This window comes from Oryctolagus cuniculus, chromosome 11 (genome assembly GCF_051225735.1).
Source record: "Oryctolagus cuniculus isolate XC-2025 breed Fujian yellow rabbit chromosome 11, ASM5122573v1, whole genome shotgun sequence".
NCBI classification, from domain to species: domain Eukaryota; kingdom Metazoa; phylum Chordata; class Mammalia; order Lagomorpha; family Leporidae; genus Oryctolagus; species Oryctolagus cuniculus.
Genome location: NC_142877.1, coordinates 68,567,031 through 68,593,327, shown reverse-complemented (window position 1 = coordinate 68,593,327; position 26,297 = coordinate 68,567,031). Strand labels below are relative to the sequence as shown.

The following is a 26,297-nucleotide window of genomic DNA, read 5'->3' as shown; positions in this document are numbered from 1 at the left end:
CAACAGCATCCACTACACAACTGGGAAACTGCGAGCACCATTTTGGGTTTGAGCAGGAGCTGTGGAAGCCTTTGTGCTCACGCACAACAACGGGTTAAAATAAGATGCCATGTTTCTGGCAGTACCGGTGGGGAGAGAGCAACGTTTGGTCAGAGGCTGTGATGTATGCATGTGATCACAAGATTCTTGCAGAGGGAAGAATCTGTAGTCCCCACTGACTTTGAGCCTGGCTTGGGAGGTAGCCAAGCAACTACAAAGGACAGTGAGGTACCCACAGCCTCCCAGGAACAAGACACCTAGGCAGAACTGTCTCAGGGAACATCTGCCTCTCTGTTGATGGACAGGCTGGTTGGGCAGAACACAATCTCTACACCCAGTGACTCTGGGAGCCTTGTGTGCTGAAAACCTGAAGACCCGATGGTTACACAGGAGAGTGCAGGGTATAGCTGGGATCCACTATATAAAGAGTCATGTATATCATATTGGGCAATCACAAGCTCCACACACCCAGACCTTCGTGGTTGCCATGGCAACCGTGCTCACAGTGAGGACTGCACAGACTGTTCGTGCAGTTCATATGGTGGCATAGATGAGTGTTGAGCACACTAGGGGCTAACACCTGAGCACTGAGATCTACCATGCCCAATGTGGGTATTGCCCTGAATACTTGTCCTACTCTGGAGCACTGATCACAGCTCCCTGGCCACACCTGCCACACACCTCTTAATATTCACTGAAACTGAAGATATTCCACTAAATCACAGAGGCATAATTCAAAGATAAAAGCTATCAAGGGAAAAAAACAAAAGTCAACTACACAGATGCCTAAAAACTAACACAGAAATTCAAGAAACAAGAATAAAGACGACACCATGAACCCAGAGAGAAACACCAAAATGTTTCAATGTTAGAATATGAAGATGAAGAGATTCAGGAAATGCCAGAATTGGAATTCAAAAAATGATAGGATTATTCAAAGGCATTCAGAAGCAAATCCATGAACTAAAGAAAACCATACATGACATGAATATTTTTCCATGAAATTGAGATTTTAAAGAGAAATCAAAATGAAATAATAGAAATGAAGACTTCAATGTATCAAAAAATATGGTAGAAACTCTCACGAGCAGACTTAGCAAGACAAAAGAAAGACTATCTGAACTAGAAGACAAATCTTCAGATATCTTGCAGTCACAACAAAAAATAAAGAGGAGAAAAATATAAAACTTAAAAACAGAGTTGGCCCTTTTGTTGCCCTTGTTGCCTCAGCCTTCAGGGAACACGGCCTTCGGGCCGCCCGCTCTCTGCTTCCTGCCAGCATGCCTGCTGCACGTGCCTCTTGGGCTGCTCTCTGCTTGGTATGGACCCCAACTTAGCCTCTAGACTTTTCTTTCTCCCCTGGATAAAGCCCTCACTCTCCTACTCATTTCTTTCAGTGAATAAAACCCTTAAAACTTAACAATGGTGTCTGGTCTATTTAAGCCAGTATTCACAATTCTCTGAATGCGTGGCAAGAGCCCACGAGCTTATTGGTATTGAAAAAATATTAATAAGCAAGATGGTGTCAAAATGGCAACCCAGATGGGACCCTTAATAATGGAGGGTCTTCCCAAAATTCATTAGCAAAGGAAAAAACCGGCAATATGGTAAGAACTGGCTTCCCACGGTTTCTAAACTTAATTATCTTCTTGTATTCCACACCTTCCCCCATCTGTGCTCTGTACTCACACTGCATGCCCTGCCTGGGCCTTGGCTGGCTATGCTTTCTCTGCCAGTCCATCTCCAGTAGCACCTGGCTTAGGCACCATGCTGGGTACATTCCTGGAGGAGGGGCAGGAGCCAAAACAGCTGAGAAGGGATTGGAAGCCACTGATCCCTCCTGCCACCAGTATGTGGGATGTGGACTAAACTGCCCAAGTGCCTGGGGGCTGGGCCACTCCCAGAACACCCACCAACCAGCTGAGCTGCAGCCACCAGGAATGTCCAACGGCTACCCAACGGCTCAAAACTCCATGGGAGAGGGGGGCCTTGCTCACGGGAGCAGCACTGTACTGCTGCTGCTGCTGCTCGGGGCTCTAGCCAGCCTGGCCCTGCCAGAAAAACCACAGCACTGCCATGGCTCTAACCAGCATGTTTGTTCAAAACAGGCAAACAGTGATTAACTTAGATGTTTTTTCTTTGAGTCTTAGTGCTGGTAGCTTTCGGAAAAAGCACAGATTGATTTCTTTCACTGTTTCTTGCTTTAAAAATGTGGTGTTAGTGCTAATGGATGAGGATTTTCACCAAGGGCTAGTTTCAAGTTTCCAAGTTGTTAGTAATGTGTTTTAAAAACACATTGTTGTAACGTGTTTTAAAAACAACTTATGTATTTTAGAACACCTTTTCATTTTATGGACTGGTTAAAGGGGTATTAAAAATTCTGTTTTGCCTCAGGGTCTTTGATTTTCAAATCAAGCATGCTTTCAATTGTTTAATTTTGAGCTGGGGAACTGGTTGGTTGCCTAGGAACATGTTAGCATCAGGGAGGTGGAGCATTAAACATCGCAAATGCTCCATTTTCTGTCACAGAGGGCAGGACTTCCATTCCAAAGATGGAAGACCCCTCTATGGGAACTTTCGCCCTTATCAGAGGATGGGCAACAGACTCCACCCCAAGACAGCAGCCCCCATGGCCTGACACTTGCCTGATTAATAGAGTAACTTTATTATTGTTATTTTTTTGATTGTACGTTGTTGTTTGGGTTTCCACGCGGGTATTTTTTTTGTTTCAGCTTAAGCTGGCAGCTTTCACACTGGTCTTTCTTGGCTTCACGCTGGTCTTTTTTTACTTTAATTATTTATTTTGCTTTACTAAGTGGTGTTAAAAAAAAATAATAAAAAGGAAAAAAAAATTTAAAACTCTTACCAGGCTTGAGACTCTAAGGTGTCAAAATTATAACTAATGCAATGTACCCATGTCACATGCTTAAGGATAATTAAGCTCCCAAAGAGCTGAGTCTGTTTTGATCTTCTCAGGTCCTAAAAAGAAACTGTAAAGCTGTATAGTTCTGCTTGCATTCCTATGGACTTACTTCTAAGGGTACAGGGTAAAAACTTTCCATGGAATCCCAAATCTTCTTGGGCTAGATAATAACATCTTAATTGTTAAAGTGATCATATAAGATTAAGTTTTAAAGTGATCATATACATGAGGCTAATTGTTAAAGTGATCATATCAAAAGGATTAAGTGTTTACTACTAATAATAAATAGAACTAAAGAGGAGTGAATGCTCCAACATGAGAAGCAGTCCATACAGCAAACTCATAAAATGGCAATTGCTGTAAGTAATGCTCAGTGACCTCAGAGTCAGCCCTAAAAGGATTCTGGTCTGGCTGAAATGCCCATGAGAGCATTTCAGGCATGAAAAGCAAAGATACTCATACAAAAAGAGTCCCTACATGGAAAACCTTCCTGCATGAGACCCCAGTGGAAAGAAGTGGTCATCAAAAAAGGATGCACTTTTCTCCGAAGGGGGGAGAGAACTTCCAATTTGCTGATGGCCTTGTCTAAATACTGACAGAGTTTGTGGCTTCAAAAGGCTTCCATAGTCTAGGCAGCTCATGTCAAGAGCCTCAGGTGACCACTGATGTCATACTTAAGAGTGTTAATTGTTAAATTAACAACAAAAGTCACTGTGCACTAACTTCCCATACAGGAACTCTGTCCTCAATGAGTTATAATATTAAAATTAATTGTAATATTTGATCCCAAAGATTTGCCTTGTTCTATCATGATATATTCTTATGTATCATAAGTTTTAGTGATGTCTAAATGTCAAACTCCACTGCCTGTGTTCTCAGGTGTTTCTTTATTCAGTGTCTTAAACATGAACTCCTGGATCCATGTGTCTCTCTGTGATATTTCTATCTCATATGTTTTAACTTAAGGTCAAATAGAGAGTACAAAATGGTTAAAGGCCTCAGGACTACTAATGAAAGTTGTTTCAATATATCTTATTGTGTGCTAAACTTCTGCCTAAGGGATAACTTCTTCTGCATCCCACTAAACCCAGAATCCAGGAAAGCTCAGGTTTCTAAATGATAGGTAGATTATCTAGGATACATCCTAACCCCAAGAGGAAACTATTCTATATAAAAAAGCAGCTAAGGATATTTCTGGGAATGGCAAGATTCTGTGGAATATAGATTCCAAGATCTGGATTCTAGGCTTTTGTATAAAGCTTTAAATGGCTTTGACAGACACACTGTGCAGGACAAGGTAGCTACAAAAGTTGTTCCAAAGAATTAAAGAGCTTTTAACAGAAGCTCCAACATTAGGAATCACTGACAGCAGGATTCTATGGAATATGGATTCCAGGACTCGGATTGTAAGCCTTTGTATGTGCTTTAAAAGGCCCTGACACAGATACACTGCGCTGGACAGGGGAGCCACAATAGGTGTTCCAAGGAATTAAAGAGCTTTTAACAAAAGCTCCAACATTAGGAATTGCTGAACAAGCCATTCACAGAAAGATCCTCTTTAGATCAGTTGCAGCTTAAATGGAAGGGACCTTACCAGGCACTACTGAGCACCACTACCTCAGTAAAATTAGGATTAAGCTTCTACCTATTAAGTCTCCACAAGTGAACTCAGAAGACATGCCTGATTCCTGTAAGCCAATGAGAGATCTTAAGTACCTCTTCAAAAGGCAAAACGATAAGCAAAGCTTTTGCTTTCATCATGTCAAGACTGCTGCACCTTAAGGCAGACATGCTGTGCCTGCTTCCCCCTATGATTCTCTCTGGAAACTGTTACTGACATTAAAACTCTTAATGGATTCTATTATAATTCTCTATGCCCAAGCTAAATGAGTTTATAATCTACATAATGGTAGCCTATCACCACCCACTATCTAGGAGATGTGATATATGTTCTTCCCATCTTGAAGGGCACACACCACTCACAAATGGTTTCGTTCCAGTTTTGTTTATGCTAATTAACAAACTTACATGTTTCAGAACTCAACAAGTTCTAGGAATAGCTGATCACGCAAGGGACACAGCCATTGACAGTGAATTAAAGTGCTCCAACTCATAAAGCAAATTTGTTAGATAAGATAGGTAGACACTTCCAGACCCACAACAGGCGGGGCCTGCACTATGTCCCTCGTAAGCAGGAAGCAGCTATAGATGATATGATGATTCTAGGCCCTTCATCAGTCCTTAGGATTAAGGGGTGGAATCTCTCTGAGGGGGAAATGATGTAGGCAGGCAGATACAATAAAACTGATAGATTTGTGAGCTAGAAGACCTTCCCCTCCATCAAGTCCCCCATGTGATCTCATGCGCCTACCGACCCCACCTGTATGCCCATCTGCCCATCAGGCTACGTAACCACTCCCCTTTGAAAGTGGATAAAAGGCGTGGAACACGGTAGGTACCTACATTTGGTTGCCCTTGTATTCAGGGCGCAAGGCCTTTGGGCCACCCACTCCATGCTTTCCTGCCTGCATGCTTGCTGCACATTGCTCCTGGCCTGCTCTCTGCTTGGTATGGACCCTAACTTAGCCTCTAGACTTTTCTTTCTCCCCTGAATAAAGCTCTCACTCTCCTACTCATTTCTCACACTGAATAAAATCCTTAAGACTTAAAAAAAAAAAACTCCTAATAGACATGACCTGAAAAGATCTTCACCACAACACATTGTACTCAAACTCTCCACAGTAAAACATAGAAGTCTAACATGTGCATGAGAGAAACACTAGATTACTTTCAGAGGATCTCCAATTAGACTCACAGCTGACTTCTCAACAGAAAACCTATAGGCTCAGAAAGAATGCCAAGATATATTCAAAGTCTTGGGAGCCAACACTGTGGTATAGTGGGTAAAGCTGCCGCCTGCAGTGCCAGCATGCCATATGGGTGCCTGTTTAAGTCCCTGCTGCTCCACTTCAGATCCAGCTCTCTGCTATGGCCTGGGAAAGCAGTAGAAGATGGCCCAAGTCCTTGGGCCCCTGCACCTGAGTGGGAGACCCGGAAGAACCTCCTGGCTCCTGGCTTCAGATTGGCACAGCCCTGGCTGTTGCAGCCAGTTGAGGAGTGAACCAGCAGAAGGAAGCCCTTTCTCTCTGTCTGCCTCTCCTCTCTCTGTGTAACTCTGAGTTTCAAATAAATAAATGAATTTAAAAAAAAAAAAAGTCTTAAAAGAAAAAAACTGTCAACTGAGAATACTGTACCCTGCAAAGCTCTCATTTATGAATGAAGGTGAAATAAAGACCTTCCATAACAAAGAGAATTTGTCACCACTCATCCAGCCTAACAAAAGATCCTTAAGGATGTGCTACACACAGAAACATGATAACTATGAAAGAAGGCAGAAAATCTCCCAGTAAAAGTACAAAGGAAATCCAAAGTAAAAAATAGGAATATTTATGGAAAAGTTCCAGGGCTAAGCCATTACTTATCAATAGTCACCTTGAATGTAAATGGCCTCAACTCTCCAATTAAAAATTACAGACAGCCTACATGGAATAAAAAACAAGACACATCTATTTGCTGCCTACAAGAAAAACATCTCCCCATAGACACATGCAGACTGAAAGTGAAAGGATTGAAAAATATATGCCATGCTAACAGAAAGCAAAAATGGCAGCATTTGCCATTTTAATATCAGACAAAATAGACTAACACAAAAACTGTTAAAAGAGGCAAAGAAGGGCACTATGTAATGATTAATGGATCAATTCAACAGGAAGATGTGACTATAATAAATGGATATGCACCCAATTACAGGGCACCTGGGTATTTAAAAGAAATGTTAATGGATTTGAAGGGAGACAAGACTCTAACAGTAACAGGGGACTTCATCACCCCAGTTTCATCAATGGACAGATCAACTAGCAGAAAGTCAATAAAGAAACAACAGAGCTAATTGACAATATGGACCAAATGCACCTAATTGATATCTATAGAACTTTTCACCCCACAGTTGCAGAATACACATTCTTCTCATCGGCATTTGGAACTTTCTCAAGGATAGACCATATGCTAGACCATAAAGCAAGTCTCAGCAAATTCAAAAAAATCAAAATCATATACATCCTTTCTGACCACAATGGAAGGAAGTTGGAAATGAACAACTCAGGAATCTCTAGAACATATGCAAACACATGGAGACTGAACAACATGCTTCTGAATGAACAGAGGGCCAAAGAAGAAATCAGAAGAGAAATCAAAACATATCTGTAAACAAATGAAGACAACAATACATCATATCAAAACTTACAGGATACAGAAAGGCAGTATTAAGAGGAAAGTTTATAGCAACAGGGGCTACATGAAGAAATAGGAAAGGTACCAAATAAATGAGCTATCAATGCATCTCAAGGACGAGGAAAAACAACAAAAATCCAAACCCCAAATTAGTAAGAGGAAAGAAATAATTAGAGAAAAAACAAAACTGAAACAAATACAAAAGATCAGTTCTGAAATTGTTTGAACAAAATAAACCAAATTGATACACCATTGGCTCAACTAAACAAAAAAAAAAAAAAAAAAAAAAAAAAAAGAGGGAGAAGATTCAAATCAATAAAATCAGAAATGAAAAAGGAAATGCAACAACAGATACCACAGAAATAAAAGAATCATCAGAAATTACCTCAGGCTGGTGCCGTGGCTCACTTGGTTAATCCTCCGCCTGCGGCACTGGCAACCCATATGGGCACCAGGTTCTAGTCCCAATTGCTCCTCTTCCAGTCCAGCTCTCTGCTATGGCCCAGGAAGGCAGTGGAGGATGGCCCAAGTCCTTGGGCCCTGCACTCACATGGAGGACCAGGAGGAAGCACCTGGCTCCTGGCTTCGGATCGGCACAGCATGCCGGCCGTAGCAGCCATTTGGGGAGTGAACCAACGGAAGGAAGACCTTTCTCTCTGTCTCTCTCACTGTCAAACTCTATCTGTCAAATAAATTTAAAAAAAAAAAAAGAAAGAAAGAAATTACCTCAAGGAGCTATATGGCAACAAATTGGGAAACCTAGAAGAAATGGATAGATTCCTGGACACATACAACCTACCAAAATTGAGTCATAAAGACAGAAAAAACTTAAACAGAGCAATACTTAAGAGGAAATTGAATCAGTAATAAAGACCCTCCCAGCAAAGAAAAGCCTAGGACCGGATGGCTTCACTGCTGAATTTACAACACATTTAAATTCTTCTCAAGCTAATCAAAATAACATACAAGGAGGAAATCCTCCAAAACTCCTTCTATGAAGCATCATCATAATTCCTAACCAGAAAAAGATACAACACAGAAAGGGAACTATAGACCAGTTTCCCTGATGAGCATAGATGCAACGATCCTCAACAAAACACTCATCAATCAAATCCATCGACAGATCAGGAAGATCATTCACATGGACCAAGTGGGGTTTATCCCTGGTATGCAGGGATGGTTCAACATTCACAATCAGTAAATGTAATACAGCACATTAACAAATTAGATAACAAAAACCATATGGTTATCTCAATAAATAAAGAGAAAGCACTGGATAAAATACAACATTCTTTGGTAATGAAAACCTTTACCAAATTAAGTAAAGAAGGAACATTCTTCAACATAATCAAGGCAATTTATGGCAAACCCATGGCCAGTACACTACTGAATGAGGAAAAGCTGGAAGCATTCTGCCTATGATCTGGAACCAGATAAGAATGCCCACTCTCACTACTGCTATTTCATATAGTCCTGAAAGTTTTCAAATGAGCCATTAGGCAAGAAAAATAAATCAGCAAGATACAAATTGGAAAGGATGAAATAAAACTATCTCTATTTGCAGATGACATGACTCTATATAGTGGATCTAAGAGACTCCACTGAGAGAATCTTGGAACTCATAAGAGTTTGGTAAAGTGGCAGAATATACAATCAACATGAAAAATCAATAGCCTTTGTAGGCAGACAATATCATGGCTGAGGAAGGATTTTTTTTTTTTTTTTTTTGACAGAGTTAGACAGTGAGAGAGAGAGAAAGAGACAGAGCAAAAGGTCTTCCTTCCATTGGTTCACTCCCCAAATGGCCGCTAAGACCAGTGTGCTGTGGCCAGCGCACTGCGCCAATCCAAAGCCAGAAGCCAAGTGCTTCCTCCTGGTCTCCCATGCGGGTGCAGGGCCCAAGCACTTGGGCCATCCTCCACTGCCTTCCCTGGCCACAAAAGAGACCTGGACTGGAAGAGGAGCAACCGGTTCAGAATCCGGCGCCCCAACCGGGACTAGAACCCCGGGTGCTGGCGCCACAGGCTGAGGACTAGCCAAGTGAGCCATGCTGCTGGCCAAGGAAGGATTTTTAAGTCAATCCCATTCACAACAGTTCCAAAAAGGATTAAATACCTTGGAAAGGACATCAAAGATCTCTAGGATGAAAATTACAAAACACTAAAGAAATAGAAGACAATACCAAAGGCCGGCGCTGCAGCTCAATAGGCTAATCCTCCGCCTTGCGATGCCGGCACACAGGGTTCTAGTCCCGGTGGGGGCGCCGGATTCTGTCCTGGTTGCCCCTCTTCCAGGCCAGCTCTCTGCTGTGGCCAGGGAGTGCAGTGGAGGATGGCCCAAGTGCTTGGGCCCTGCATCCCATGGGAGACCAGGAGAAGCACCTGGCTCCTGGCTTCGGATCAGCGCGATGCACCGGCCACGGCAGCCACTGGAGGGTGAACCAACGGCAAAGGAAGACCTTTCTCTCTGTCTCTCTCTCTCACTGTCCACCCTGCCTGTCAAAAATAAAAAAAATTAAATAAATTAATAAAAATAAAAAAAAGAAGACAACACCAAAAAAAGAAAAAATTTTCCATGTTCATGGAATAATCAACATCATCAATATTTCCATATTACCAAAAGCAATTTACAGATTCAATGCAATATCAATCAAAATACCAATGACATTCTTCCCAGATCTAGAAAAAATGATGCTAAAATTCACATGGAAACACAAGAGACCACAAACAGCTATGGTAATCTTATACAATAAGAACAAAGCTAGAGGCATCAACAGATGTATAGGCCAATGGAATGGAATAGAAACTCCAGAAATCAATCCATGAATCTATAATCAACTAATCCTTCAAAAAGGAGCCAAAATCAATTCCAGGAGCAAGGACAGTCTCTTCAACAAATGGTCCCGGGGAAACTGGATCTCCTCATGCAGAAGTATGAAACTAGACCCATAGCTTAACCCTTATACAAAAGTTCACTCAAAATGGGTCAAAGACCTATATCTAGGACCCAAAACCATCAAACTACTAGAGAACACTGGGGAAACTCTGCAAGACATTGGCATAGGCAAATACTTTTGTAAAAGACTCCAGAAGCACAGGCAATCAAAACCAAAATTGACAAATGGGATTACATTAAGCTGAGAAACTTCTGCACTATAAAAAAACACTCAGCAAAGCGAAGAGGCAACCGACAGAATGGGAGAAGGTATTTGCAAACTATACAACTGATAAAGGATTAACATGCAGAATCTAGAAAGAGGTCAAGAAATCTGACATCAACAAAACAAATAATCAAGTTAAGAAATAGGTGAAGGACTTGGACAGGCATTTTTCAAGAGAGGAAATTCAAATGGACAAGACACTTGAGAAAATGCTGAGGATCACTAGCCATCAGTGAAATGCAAATCAAAATCACAATGAGGTTTCTCACCTCATTGCAGTTAGAATGGCTCCTATACAGAAATCAACACATGACAAATGCTGGTGAGGATGTGAGGAAAGGTACCCTAGTCCACTACTGGTGGGAACATAAACTGGTGCATCCACTGTGGAAGACACTGTGGAGATACCTCAGAAATCTTTATATAGACCTTCCATATGATCCAGCCATCCCACACCTGGAATTCACCCAAACCAAAAGAAACCTGTATATGAAAAAGTTGTACCCCCATATTCATTGCAGCACAATTCACAAAAGCTAACTATAGAATCAACCCAGGGCCGGCACCGCGGCTCACTAGGCTAATCCTCTGCCTTGCAGCACCGGCACACCGGGTTCTAGTCCCGGTCGGGGCGCCGGATTCTGTCCCGGTTGCCTCTCTTCCGGGCCAGCTCTCTGCTGTGGCCAGGGAGTGCAGTGGAGGATGGCCCAGGTGCTTGGGCCCTGCACCCCATGGGAGACCAGGAGAAGCACCTGGCTCCTGCCTTTGGATCAGCGCAGCGCGCCGGCCGTACCGGCCATTGGAGGGTGAACCAACGGCAAAGGAAGACCTTTCTCTCTGTCTCTCTCTCTCACTATCCACTCTGCCTGTCAAAAAAAAAAAAAAAACTGTGGTAACTACAACAAATCCCCAGTAATAATCATCTAAATCTTTGCTAATTAAATTCTAAGTCATTACACTCATTTTAAAGGTTTGCTCCGTTTATAATACAAATAAAGATTAAAGGAGTTTACTCTATTTCAATAAATTCAGCAGTAATAGCTATTTTAATAATATCAATTGTTCATAAAAAATTAATATTTACATAATGGCTCACAGTTAACGAATGGCCTCAAACTTCACAAAGCAATGTCACCATGATTCCCATTTTACAACTGAGTTAAGTGGTGTGACATGGGTCATGTACATGAGAGATTTCCTATTCCATTCCCTTCTTCTCAACCCTGCCATGTTGCCATCATAACACCCATAACTGGAAGCAATACTTGTCCATTTTATAAAACAGAACTGTTAGGAACGCTGCTTGGCAACAGTTTGACAAGCCATAATTTTTGTTTCACAGACACACTCAAAACAAAAGTACTTGGTTTTCAAACTACTCAGGAATACTTCATTAAGACTCACTTTCTTCTGAATAAATCTAGATTATTGGGGTTTTCCATTTATTCACTCAACAGATACAGAATCCTTATTATGTATATGCATTTTTTAAAAGATTTATTTTATTTATTTGAAAGAGTTAGAGAGAGAGGTAGAGACAGAGAGAGGTCCTCCACCCACCAGTTCACTCCCCAGAAGGCCACAATGGCCAGAGCTGTGCCGAGAAGCCAGGAGCTTCTTCCGGGTCTCCCACGCAGGTGCAGGGGTCCAGGGGGTTGGGCCATCTTACACTGCTATCCCAGGCCATAGCAGAGAGCTGGACTGGAAGAGGAGCAGCCGGGACTAGAACTGGCACCCATATGGGATGTCGGCGCTTCAGGCTACGGCTTTAACCCACTGCACCACAGTGCCAGCTCTGTTATGCCTGCAGCTCCAGCATCCCATATGAGCACCGGTTAGAAACCTGCCTGCTTGTCTTCTGATCCAGCTCTCTGCTTACAGCCTGGGAGATCAGTGGAGGTTGGCTCAAGTGCCTGCACTTACGTGGGAGACCTGAAAGAAGCACCTGGCTCCTGGCTTCAGATCACCCCAGCTCTGGGCACTGCAGTCATTTGGGGAGTGAACTAGATGATGAAGACCTCTCTCTGTCTTTCCCTCTCTGTCTATAACGCCACCTCTCAAATAAACAATTAAAATCTTAAAAAAAAATTCTAGGGTGATCTACTTTTGACAAAAAGTTAGTTTATTTTAGTGCCTAATTTTCACTAGCAATATTTGTCTTTGCCATCAAATAAAGTCACAACTAATCACTTAATTACTATATCACAAACCTGAAACACACCTAAGCCTACACTCACAGAGGTTTATACTTACGAGAATGATGATTATTTTTAGATAACTGAGAACTGCCATCTTCTTCTGGGAGTTTGACAAAAATAAATGTCTTGTCTTGAATTGAGATGGGGACTGCTGGATTATCAGTAATATTTACTTCTGCATCAAAATTTGGAAATTGGCGCCTTGAGATCCTTTAATAAAGATAAAAATACATACACAAAGAACATTACAATCCAAAAATTTGTCTTCATAGATGATCAGAGCTAAAGTTCTTACAATAATTAACATGTTAATAGATAATAAATAGTAGGAAAAGGCTACCCAGGCATGCATTATAATTAGTGAGTTTTATAATAGAATTAAATACCATAAAAATTGTGGCATTATATTTAATAACCAGTCCCATACACCTAGGCAATTAAAAATGTCAGGGAAAAAAATGATCAGAGGATTTACAGAGTACCCCTCTGACAACCTGCCCTACTTATCTCCAAACCACAAAAGAACCATACAAGGCGTGTATCATCCTCCTTTCACAGATGAGAAAGAGGCTTAGTGAGTCCAGGGGGTTGCCAAAGGTCACAGAGGAGGAAAACAAGGAAGGCAGGAAGCAAACGGAACCCATTTGGCTCAATATCCCTTACTACTATTAATTTTAACTAGTTGGGGCCTTTGCCATACATTGACACCGTACTCTTTTCTTTAATATACATCATACATATGCCCCAATTTTCCAAAATGGAGTCAACTAAACACATCTACTTCTATTTATTTCTATTCCCTTTTCATCCTTCTTTTGTGCTTGTATTTTCCAAGACTAGCAAATCATATTGAAAACAGATAACAGAGCCTCTCCTTGGTTATTTGGAAGAAGACTAATGCCCCCAAACAGACCTAAGACATGCCTGGTTACCAGAGGTGGTGGTACCCTACTGTGTCACCTCCAATATTTCCCAAGCAAGAGTTAAAAGAAGAATTAGAACAGGGAATAAAACTGCCCTTGCTATAAATATCTTAGATTTAATTTTTGAGGTTAAGGTTTATCACATTAAGCTTTATCTTAGGATTCATTCAATTCCTGTTTTGCTTCTGACCGCAGATATTAGCATATTCTCTAGAAATCTTCCATGGTGGATCACAGGGAATCTGCACAGTCAGCAACTAAATATTACTCCTGTACTCCCACTATCCAGTCTTGGGTAGACAGGGGCATAAAAAAAAGTAGGTTTTGAATGTTCTAGTTTCTGCTGACATCCAATCAAGGGGATGTTCAAGCAATAAAAACATTTGTTTAAAAAGAGTTAAAAACAAAGGTAAATTTTGGCCCAATGAATGAAACAGTCTCTTAGTATTACAATGTCCCATTACATCCAGATTTTAATATTAGAATAAATGTCACAAAATAGAATTGCAGTTTGCCGATACATGGATTATGGAGAAGGCAAATGCCTGTATACATCAAGGATCACTCCAAAAGCTGACCCTCCAAAAGGACTAAGGAATGACGATTCTTTTGCATTTTAAGGGAAATAAACTTGCCAAGTATACCACCACCTAGAAGTGAAATACCACATTTAGCTTTTGTGCATTAGGCTTTTTCTCAGAAATATTAGGGGGAATTTCTTACCAAATTCTCCCTTGAACTCAAACTCATGTCTATATTCTGCTTATGAATGCTACTGCAGTTTCTAAATTTAATGCACCATTAATCCATGCCCTGTCCCTCAGTATTTGCTGGGGTGTAGGCCCAGGACCAACCCCCCAACTACCAAAATTCATGGATGTTCAAGTCTCTTATGTAAAATGACAGTCTTTGCCTATAATGCATGCACATCCTCCTTACACCTGAAATCATCTCTAGGTTACATAGAATTCCTAATACAATATATAAGCTTAGTGAATAGTTGTTATACTATATTGCTTAGGGAATGATGGCAAGAAAAAAATGTCTACAATGTTCAACACAGACATAATTTTTTTTTAAATATTTTCAACCTGAGGTTGATGCAGAACCTGTTGATACAAAAGGCTGATTGCATGAGCTTTTTAAGTTAGGAAAATGCATCCATTCTTAACTTTCAATAATACTATATGCTTAGCCAGGCATAAAAATATTAATTTTGTTCTTCTAGCCATGGGCAAAGGTATATACTTTAAGGACAGAATGTGTTTAATAAAAGATATAATAAAAATTCTAATTTAAAAGCTAATACAATATTTTCTTACTTTTATTTCTAATACAATAGAGAGGAATGTAAATTTTAGTTACAATTTACCTTGTAGCATTATCCACAATTAGCTGAGATTCTGCTCTGTGGTTTGTTTTTAGCTCAATAGCACAATGTCTTGACTTAAGAGTCTCAAAAAGATCTTTCAGCAAGTTACCAGGTTCAATACTGGGTAATTGTCTAATATCACCTGAAAGGAAAAAGATAGGAATGGGGGTGGAAGCGTGGGTACAGTGGAAGAATCACTATCACTATGTTGCTAAAGTTGTATTTATAAAGTGCATGAAGTTTGCATACCTTAAATAAAAGGTTTCCGGAGGGGGGTGGATAGCAATAGCACAATGAAGTAACAAAATCTGAACTGAACTGTTTTTATACCCTTCTCCACAGGCATACTATGCAGGGGGATATATTTTAGACAATATATTTTAAAAAAGGTCTTAGCTAACATTTGGCCACATATTCAATCTGGTTCAATACTTATTGAACATGGAAGAATTTATAGCATCAAATACATAAAATAAATTTTTCAAATATAAAACTAATTAAATGTATTTGGTAACAAATTCTGGTAATCTAATCACAATGCTTTGCTCCATTAAAATTTTTTTCTTCAGATATCATTTAGCAGTTGTTAATTTTCTACTTTGGACATACTCATCCCATATCAGAGTGCCTGGGTACAAGTTCTAGTTCTGCTTTCAACGTGTACTCTGAGAGGCAGCAGGAGATGGCTCCATGCCATGCACATGGGAAACTGAGACTGACGTCCTAGCTCCTGACTTCAGCATAGGCTGGCCCTGGCTGCTGCAGAAATTTGGGGAGTGAACCAGCAGATGAATGATCTTTGTCTCTCTTGTTCAAATAAAATGAAAACCAATTTTTTTTTAAATTTTGCTTGAAATAAACAAAAATGCAAACAGAGATAAGATAAATCCGTGGGGGTAAAAACGAGGAGAATGTTTAAGCCATTAATATAATCAACTGCTTATAAAATGTCCTCTCAAAGATGTAGAAAGTAATATATATGTATATATATAAATATAAAATTTCACTCAATTTTATTTTTTCTCTATTACATCTAATCATCTATAGACTACAACCCAATAGAACCTACCTGAATCTCAACAAAATTTGAAGGACTTCAGAGGCAGGTAACAACTAATTTGAGTTACTGGTTTAGAATCACAAAATTATTTCTAAGTGGTCCATAATTTAGACATTTTACTATTCCTAAATGATCTACATCCTGATTTACTCTGTCTCTGACAGTAACACTCTTTGAATAGCCTTTTGCTGATTAGCACTGACCTTTCCAAGATGATACTACCCACATCCTAGCATGCTGAAATCCTGTTGCAAACCAAGAACCATCCACAAGGATTAGGAAAGTGACTGTACTCAAGTTACTGTAGCCTCCACAAAGTCTCTTAGAAATGGTTTTCCACCTTTAGAAATGATACCGTGAAATGGAATAAACAATCTATTATCCGCAGTGCTGTGAACTAAACATCAGAATTACAACAATATTTTCACTTACCAAGGATTATAAGCTTAGCAAGTTTGGAGTGCTCACACAATAATTTCAAAACTGATTTGAAGATTCCTACAGATACCAAACTCCCTTCATCCACAACAAGAACTCTAACAGAAGAAAATTTCCAAGGCTCATTCTTGGACACAATCTTTTTGTCCCATAAATAGAAGCTATAATTGACCTATAAGCAAGGTATGACATTTATAAAGTCAGGTTAAAAAATTTCAACAACAAATTTTAATACAAAACTTGTAAATGGGGGATCAAGGGGAGGAGAGAGAAAAAAATAGGGGGAAAAAAGCTAAAGAAACAGAGAACAAAGATGAATACAGAGAAGAGACAGATTAAATAAACAGTTCAAAACACTGCTTTCCAATGGAAATGTGCTTAATTTAATAAGCTTCATGCACAACACTGTTCCACTACAAAAATCTCAACACTTCTCTTATTTTTTTTAAAGATTTATTTATTTGAAAGGCAGAGCCAGAGAGAAAAGGCTTCCATTTCCTGGTTCATTCCCCCAAATGACAGCAACAGCTAGGGCTGGTCCAGACCAAAGCCAGGAGACAGGAGCTTGATCGGAGACTCCCATGTGGGTACAAGTACTTGGGCCATCTTTCATTGCTTTCCTAGGGACATTAGCAGGGAGCTGGATGGGAAATGGAGCAACCAGGACTCAAACTGGCACCCAGATGGGAAGCCAGCACTGCAGACAGGGGCTTAACTGGCTATGCCACAGCACCAGTTCCTCTCAACATTCTTGACCAGAGAAAGCTCCCTATGCTTTACTGTTTCCAAACAAACATTCTCTTGGCCTTCTGACATATTCCAAACCCTTTTCCCAGCTATGTGGCTCCATTTAGGAAATAAAAGTTTCCTCAACCTAACTGGGAAAAATACTACTTTTCTTTCAAATGTTCTAAACTTCCTTGCCTCCTCAACATCTGAAAAATCACCACCAGAAGTGGTTGTGCCTGCATCTAATATCAGTGTGCTAGAGTTCAAGTCCTGAAAGCTCCCAATTCCAGCATACTGCTAATGTGCACCCTGAAGACAACAGGGGATGGCTCAAGTTGTTGGGTTGCTCTCACTCACATGGAAGACCCAGACTGAGTCCTAGTTCTCGCTTTGGCCTGGCCCAGCCTTACCTTTTGTAGGCATTTGGGGAGTGAACCAGCAAATGGGAGCTCTCTGTGTTTGTGTATATATCTTTCTTCCTCTGTCTCTGTCTCTCTCAAACAAAATTTTAAAACAAATAAAAATCACACCAAAATAACAACACAACTCTTCATTACGGAGATAATACAATTTGTTATTTTTTAAATTTAGATGAAGAAAAGAATTAGTTGTAAAACTTCAACTAGAGAATAGTAAACATTTGCATGTGCATCACTGCAGAAATGCTTCTATGTCATAGTGGGGACATATATATATATACAGATTTTTTAAATGGTTGGTATTACTTTATCTTACCTTTTTCTACTAAAACTAGTTGAAAAACCCAAATAAGTAAAGCTAATTAAGTAAAGCCATCATATTTCCCACCCAAATGTATCAATTCCCTTCAACAAAACCTCCCATTCTCTCAGTGGTCTTGTCTTAAATAGAACATTTGGAATTACCCGATCCTTTTGTTTATATAATACATTTAATCAGTTATCTTAGAAATGCCTGATTGAAAATTTCCAGTTTTTCTAGTGCTACCAGCTTAATAAAGGCCCCATCTATGAGCACCTCAATCACTCCAATAGCCTTTTAGTCAGGTTCTCCTACACATTAACTCAAGATGGGAATGCATACAGGCTCTTCAATCACATTTGAACTTCAGATGCACATTAAATTACTTAATATGGACTGCAATATCTGGTGCATAACTAAGCTAAAATAGTATTTATATTTGTATCTGCTACATCTTGCAACCCTAGTCCAAGTAAGAGAAGCAAGTAGCAAAAATCTCTCTCCAATGCTCTTCTTGAACTCTTAAATTCTCTCCTGAACCAAATTGGGCTTCAGAAATGTTCTTTGAACATTTATACCCCAGTATCCCAGCAGATACTAAGATATAACCAAATGGTCAGTATTGACATGTTAGAGGAAACTTAGTGATGGCCCCTCCATACCCCTCCCCTTGTGGTTTCCCCCTTCAGACTAACCAGACATGAAGGGACAGGGTAAAAAGGCATTAAACTGATCAGAAGACTCTCTCACCCATGAGCTACACTGAACTTCTCTAGGTTCCCATTCATTCATGGATAAATAAAGGTAACAAGCAAAATAAATTTTGAGATAGTCAGTGGCTCTACAGCTCTATGTAATCTTCCTTGAAATGGTTTTTACTTCATTCTTTTGTTTAGAAACCTAGAAGGCTCCCTACTAAACCAAAATCAAGTTTCCCTGTTAGGTGCCAAAAAATCCACAACAAATGATGAAAGTGCAGCAAGCACTGTGGCAAGAGCAACAAGCTGGGGGTCAGGATCTCAATTCAAATCCTAGTTGGAGGCCAGGGTTGTGACACAGTGGATTATGTTGCAGCTTGAGACTCCCATGTCAGAGCATCAGTTCAAGTTGAGACTGCTCTGCTTTTGAACCAGCTTCCTGCTAGTGTGCCTTGGAAAGCAGAGGAAGACAACCAAAGTACTTGGGCTCCTGCCACCCATGTGTGTGACCCAGATGGAGTTCCAGAATCATGGCTTCCACCTGGCCCAGCCCCAGCCATTATGGCCATTGGGCAGTGAACCAGTGGATGGTAGATTCTCTCTCTCTCTCTCTCTTTCCCCCTCTCAGTCATTCTACTTTTCAATTAAATAAATCTTTAAAAACTAAATCCTAGGTCTAGCCCTTAGGTCAGTTGTTTAAAGAGCTCAAATTTCAAATGTTTCTCCTGTAAAAGTGTCGATAATCCCACTTCACTTAATCAAAGATTTAATGACACAATATCAAAACACTAACTTTGAAGTTCAAAATCCCTGTATAAACCAAGTTAATTCTGCAATGCCAATCATCCCTAAACCCTCTCCACACAGCTATGATCATTTTATTCAATGCCTTTGGAGAGGCCTTTCCCCTAAATCAAATGTCCTTCTCCTAACCTGAGCCTCCACATTCTTTAGAGTCCAATTCAATTACTATCTTCCTAGAAATTTTCTGACAGTTCTCTATGTCCAAAATGGTAGGCCAGGGATAGATAGTTTAAATTTACAAATTTAAACTCCACAACTGTTAATTATAGCCAAGACTATTTTTTCAAGGATATTAACTGATCTGAAATTTTCACCATATAATTATAATTTGCCAGTCACTATTGTAGATGGAGGACATGAAGAACTACACCAGATGACCCAAGTCCTCACTCTCATGGAGTTTCATTCTAAAAAGAATAAAAAACATGGGGCTGGCTCTGTGGCATGGCAGTAAAGCTGCTGCCTCTGACACTAGCATCCCATGTGGACACAGGTTTGAGTCCCAGCTATTCTACTTCCAATTCAGCTCCCTACTAATGGCCTGAGAAAAGCAGCAGAGCATGGCCCAAGTGTAAGGAAAAGGCAAGCAAAACAGAGAGGAGACAGGATACAAACTCATAACCAAAATTAATTTATTCAAGGGAAAATAAATCCACAACAATGACCCAACTGCTGGCATGTACACAGAGTGAACATGTGGCAGACAGCACAGCCTTCCAGCAGGCTGGGTCTTTTATACCTTAGGGTGGCCTAAGGGTCTGGTGGGGAGGGCAGTGTGGGGAGCTGGGCTAGGTTGTATAGGGTTTTTGCAGGCTTTCAAACTTGGAAAACAATGCAGAGGATGGGGTGGGGAAGAGTACAGGCCATGGGACTAAACTTGTCTCTTGAAAGAATGCAGGAATAAAAGAATCCATAGGGGAATTTGATTTAGTTTCAGGCAAGGAACTAAAATGGCTGAGGCCTATGTCCTTATTCCACCACCAAGTGCTTGGGCCTCTGTAACTCAAATGGGAGACCTAGAAGAAGGTCCTGGCTCCTGGCTTCAGCCTGGCCATTGAGACCATCTGGAGATGAACCAGAGAATGGAAGATCTCTCTCTCTTTCAAGTAAATAAATCTTTAAAAAAGTTTTTAAAAAAACTTCTTCCTCCATCTCCAGTGCTATGCAAAATATGGTCTATGGACTACGGTACATGCGCCACCAGTTTCCACGGAAAATATCTACTGTGTGAGGATCTTGGCGAGGCCAAGGCAACTTCAGCTGGCTGACAAGGTCTCAGAAGAAGGACAGCTGCAGTCCTCTTGGTGGTTTTAGGTTTTTTGGGAACTACACTCTGCAAAAGAAAGCCAGAGCTTCCTGGCGGACCCGCTAATGATTGCTGTATTCCTAATTTTAGGGAAGAGCGCTTAGTTTCAAAATCCTCAAAATGTCCATTGCCTTGTAGAATTTTAATCAAGCAGAATGTTAGTGTAGGAGAAGGTGTTAATGCTTTACGCAAGGTTGAGCTATTTGTGGAAAAGAATTAATAGGCTCCTTGGTATATACTTCCCACTAAACAAAGATAAATGTTATTAAAGCTTTTATTCAATATATGCTACAAATACAACAATAGTTAGGATATCAAAACTGTAGAATAGATCTAAGTGAACCTTTAAAAAGTACAATAAAGAAATTAAAGTTACAGAAAGAACTGCAAAGAGGGGATACATTTTTAAAAGGGCCTGCTTTGAACTTGGGGCTTCTAGTAAAGATTGGATTAGGAAGGTACTATTCTAGCTTGGGTAGCCAATTTCTCCATAGCTCAACAGCACTCCAAGCCTTGGCTTGTGTGGGCAGCCCATTATCTCACACCTGTCTTTGATAGTAACCCATGCTCAGAACATGCCTTTGAAAATCATTGTCTCACACCTGTGACTGTAACCCATGCTCTGAATACGCCCTTGAAAATCAAAGAAATTGTAACTAGATGAAAGTGGACAAAAAACTTGTTATTGTGAGAAAAAAGAATCATTATGTGACTTATGATATAAAAATAAAGTCTGGTGCTCGAGAGCCAGAGCCATACCATCAGCCTTGCTGTGAGTGTGTCTCTCATCTCTTTGAGCGCCAACACCCCTCACTCCTTGGGGCCTCTGGACTGGCTGGAGCTGGTCTCTGGCAGGATCTAAACTAACTATATCATTAAACACACACTTTAGTACACTTGACATTCCTTTTGCAGTAAGATTTTCTCAGGGCTGGCACTGTGGTTCACTAGGTTAATCCTCTGCCTGCGGCGCCGGCATCCCATATGGACACTGGGTTCTAGTCCCAGTCGCTCCTCTTCCACTCCAGCTCTCTGCTGTGGCCTGGGAGGGCAGTGGAGGGTGGCCCAAGTGCTTGGGTGCCTGCACCCGCATGGGAGACCAGGAAGAAGCACCTGGCTCCTGGCTTCGGATCGGTGTAGTTTCAGCCGTAGCGGCCATTTAGGGGGTGAACCAACGGAAGGAAGATCTTTCTGTCTCTCTCTCTCTCTCTCTCTGACTCTGTCAAATAAAAAAAATAACAAAAATTAAAATTTTTTTTTTCAGTGAAGGAAGCAATGCACTGATTTGATTGCTGGCACTAATTCATTTCTCACTGCAAACCAAGAACAGATTACAGATGGGCAGTTTTGAATAGTGCTGGTCTAAATGATCAGCTACCACAGGCAATAGCCCAGGAGCTATTCAATGGATACCATCATCTTCCCTTTTCCTTGAGGAATACATTCCACGATCCCTAGTGGATGCTGAAGTCACAGATGGTGATTTCTCTGGCCCTCTATACTGGCACTGCATGACAGCCAATCTAACAACCCCGATGGCTATAAATGACCAACAGGTGGTAAGCATATACTGCATGAACATATAGGGAAAAGGGATAATTTCTTATCCTGGGCAGGATGGGACAGCACAAGATTTCATAATGCTACTCAGAACAGCAGGCAATTTAAAACTTATGAAATGCTTGTTTCTAGAATTTTCCATGTAAAATTTTCAGACCTCAGTTAACTGCAACAACTGAAACCTCAGAAAACAAAACTGGACAAGGAGGATACTGATTATGCAAGTAAGAGGTAAGTTTGTTTTCAAGAGAAGTGTTTTATCTACAGACAAAACGTCAAAGGTTTTTACCTGATACAGGGTATAAGCAGGAAGACCAGTTTTCTGTCTGAGTAAGCCAGTTGCTTTTCCTGTAGGTGCTGTGAGCAAAACTTCTATAGCCTTGTCTGCCTCTCGCTGACTTTCCTTAGTAAACGTAATCCACTCTTCTGGGACATCCTGATCTTGCTCAAAATCTTCACAAGCATTTTTTATTTCTCTTTCTTCCAACTGCTCTATATACTTAAAAAGACGGCTGACAATTGTGGTCTTCCCACAGCCACCTTTCCCACTTATGACTGTCACAGCTTTGGAGCAAATCATTTCCAAAGCAGCCACCTGATCCTGATCCAGACGCATGTCCCTTATGTCTGCATTAGTTTCATCTTCACCATTATTCCCAATACGGTCCTCACTGTCCTGTGTATCGAGCACATCCACAGAACTTTCTAGTCTTGTGTCATCAGGTTTGCTTTCGTTCACTGCATCTTCACTGCCTGAATCCTCAGACTTCGTGTTCTGAATAGACGCAAGCACCTTCTTGACATCAACACGTAAATGCCACGGGGGTCTCTCCATCAGGTCACACACTGAAGAGGCAATGCCCCTTTCGGCCTGGTAAAGGTCATAAAGAAAGACACAGCCCTTCTCATAGGTCACCACATGAATATCCTTCAAAAACTTCAGAGACTGCCAAACATCATGGAAAGACATGTGCTCTGACAATTCCAAAGTCAAGTCAGCTTCTTCAACACATGTGTGCCCATGTTCTCGACATATCTGCTTCAGCTTAGAATATATTATCAATGCATTCTTCTCCAAATCAGTCATCAACTGGAGAAGAGGCTTACATTGACAAAACGCCGTCCAACTTGCCTCACATTGCAGAAGTCTCAATTCTCTGTAGGTTACCTTTAAAAAAATTAAATTCAAGTTGATTTACAAAACTTATAAATGTTGATGGATATTAGAACAGTTAAAGCTACCTTATTTGATGACAATCTTAAGTTCCACAAGATAAGTATTCCAACTAAAGGAGGGGGGAGGCAACTATATACTTAACACATTTCTAAATTTTTAACTGATGGCACTGTGATGCCAAAGTGACATACAGAGAGAGGGAGACATACAGAAAAAAAGATGCTCCATTTACTCATACACTCCTCAAATATCCACAACTGCCAAGGATGGAACAAGCCGAAGCCAGGAGCAAAGAACTCCATTTTGGTCTCCAACATTGGTGGCAGGTGCCCAAGTACTTGGGCCATCTTCTACTGCTTTCCACTGCTTTCTCAGGTACATTAGCAGGGAGCTGGATTAGAAGTGAAGCAGTTGAGGACTAGAAACAAACTGAGGCCGGTGCCGCGGTTCACTAGGCTAATCCTCCGCCTTGCGGCGCCAGCACACCGGGTTCTAGTCCTGGTCGGGGCGCCAGATTCTGTCTCGGTTGCCCCTCTTCTAGGCCAGCTCTCTGCTGTGGCCAGGGAGTGCAGTGGAGGATGGCCCAAGTACCTGGGCCCTGCACCCCAAGGGAGACCAGGAGAAGTACCTGGCTCCTGCCATCGGATCAGCGCGGTGCGCCCGCCGCAGTGCGCCGGCCGCGGCGGCCATTGGAGGCTGCACCAACAGCAAAGGAACAAAGGAAGACCTTTCTCTCTGTCTCTCTCTCTCACTGTCCACTCTGCCTGTCAAAAAAAAAAAAAAAAAAAAAAAGAATCAAACTGGTGCTCTAATACAGGATGCCATCATCCCAAGTATCACATGACACTGCTGTCACAATTAGTGTTAATGGTCAAATAACAGGTGGGCATTTGGCCTAGCAGTTAAGACACTAGTTGGGAAGACCACATCCTGCACTGAAGTACCTGGATTTGAATACCAACTCCACTCCAGATTCTAGCTTCCTGCTAATGCAGACCCTGAGATGAGATAGGTGATGACTTCAGTGGTTGGGTCCCTACCACTCACATATGACATGTGGATTGGGTTCCTAGCTCACGGCATTAGCCTAGCCCAGCGCCAGCTGCTGTTGGCATTCAAGGGATGGGAGTCTTGCTCTGTTTGTCTCTGTCTGCCTCTCTCTCAAAAAAAATAAATAAATAAAAAGGGAGATAGCAGATAATGCTATAAGGCTTACCACAAAAAATAGAAATTCCATGCTTTATCCTTTTCTAGCTTTTCTAAAGGCACCATCTCCAACACTTCAGTTACATCTTTCATAATTCATCTCATATCAAAATATTATTTACGCTTCAATTTTTTTTTTTTTTTTTTGACAGGCAGAGTGGACGGTGAGAGAGAGACAGAGAGAAAGGTCTTCCTTTGCCGTTGGTTTACCCTCCAATGGCTGACGCGGCCAGTGCACTGCGGCCAGCGCACTGCGCTGATCCGATGGCAGGAGCCAGGCACTTATCCTGGTCTCCCATGGGGTGCAGGGCCCAAGGACTTGGGCCATCCTCCACTGCACTCCCTGGCCACAGCAGAGAGCTGGCCTGGAAGAGGAGCGACCAGGACAGAATCCGGCACCCCAACCGGGACTAGAACCCGGGGTGCCGGCGCCGCAAGGTGGAGGATTAGCCTAGTGAGCCGCGGCACCGGCCTACACTTCAATTTTTTTAATTTAAATCTTTAGTATCTTCTGAACTATGGAAAAGTCTCTCCCTATGGAAGATCTTTACTTATCACGTCCACACATTTCTCTTCCACCCATCTTTTAAAAAAAGATATAGTATATATTTTGCTATTCAATTGTGGCTAGACAGGTGCTTATTATGCTTATATAAACAGGATACATAGCCAAGTGACATAATGAACAATGTGACTTTTTTTGTGCAGAACTTGGTATGCACTACGAAGTTAATGTCTGCCTGTCTTCCTGGCTTGTTTAGCTTTTTAGTGTCCAAATGCTACAGAACAGACACAGAACTCCCCCAGCCATGATCCTCTCAGAGGTCATTTACCAGTTCCATTTTTACTTCATGGAGACATATTTCTGAGCCCTCTATACCATGTACGTCTGAATTGAATCCCCTCAAAATTTGTATGTTGAAATGCTAAACATCAGTACCTCGAATATGACAATATTTGTTAACTACAGTTTCTAAAGAGGTAATTAAGGTTAGATGAGATCATAACCTTACTAACAAGGTCCCTAGAGTGGGCCTTTATCCAGTACAACTAGCATCCTCATAAGAAGAGGTTAGGACATAGTGAAGTACAAAAGGAAGACCACCTGAAGACACAGAGAGAAGACAATCATTTACAGTCAAGGAGAGAAGCCTCAACAGAAGCCAGCCCTACCCACACATTGGTCTCAGATTTGTAGCCTGCAGAAACATGAGGCAATAAATTTCTGTTTTGGAAGGCATTTAGCATGTGGTATTTATTACAGCCACCCAGACAAATTAATATAATACCTGGAGAGTGGTTCACCTGCTAAATAGGGAGACCTGAAGCCCCCTTTTCTTATTTTAGGCCAGAACATTGCAACCAGGTTGAAACTCCCCCGTAGTCAGGCACCACTTAATGACAGGGATATATTCTGAAAAGTGTACTATTAAGATGAGCCCATCACTGTACAAACATTAGAATACACTTACACAGTTTTGCTGTCAACAAGCAGTATCATCACATGGGGCCACCACGGTATATGCAGTCCACTTCTGAATAAAATTCATTATACAGTGCATAACTAATTTTTCCCTCAGAATAGTGACTATATAGAAGACAAGACTTCCACACACTGACATGCGGATAAGGAGGAGCCTATTCCCTAGCAAAAACTCTTTGAGCCACAAGACAATCCCTACCTTATGCTCACC

At 41.1% G+C, this 26,297-nt stretch overlaps 1 protein-coding gene across 14 annotated transcripts in view; it reads right to left on the bottom strand.

Annotated features, from left to right (window-relative positions):
- Positions 1-26,297, bottom strand: part of HELB (DNA helicase B) — a 67,240-nt gene that overhangs the window by 16,810 nt on the left and 24,133 nt on the right. For 11 of the 14 annotated variants that reach the window (XR_007919494.3, XR_016216867.1, XM_089308638.1 and 8 more), the window contains 4 exons: positions 22,510-23,388; positions 16,398-16,575; positions 14,906-15,047; positions 12,666-12,820 (listed from right to left, as the gene is read on the bottom strand). Coding sequence is in view for 10 of the 14 variants with exons in the window: in XM_089308638.1 (XP_089164764.1) it covers positions 12,666-12,820; positions 14,906-15,047; positions 16,398-16,575; positions 22,510-23,388 (1,354 nt within the window). In the remaining 4 variants the exon portion in view is untranslated. Of the gene's footprint in view, positions 1-7,637; positions 7,935-12,665; positions 12,821-14,905; positions 15,048-16,397; positions 16,576-21,419; positions 21,880-22,509; positions 23,389-26,297 lie in introns of those variants that run through there. The other 3 variants (XR_016216868.1, XR_016216869.1, XM_089308639.1) reach the window with 3 other exon arrangements.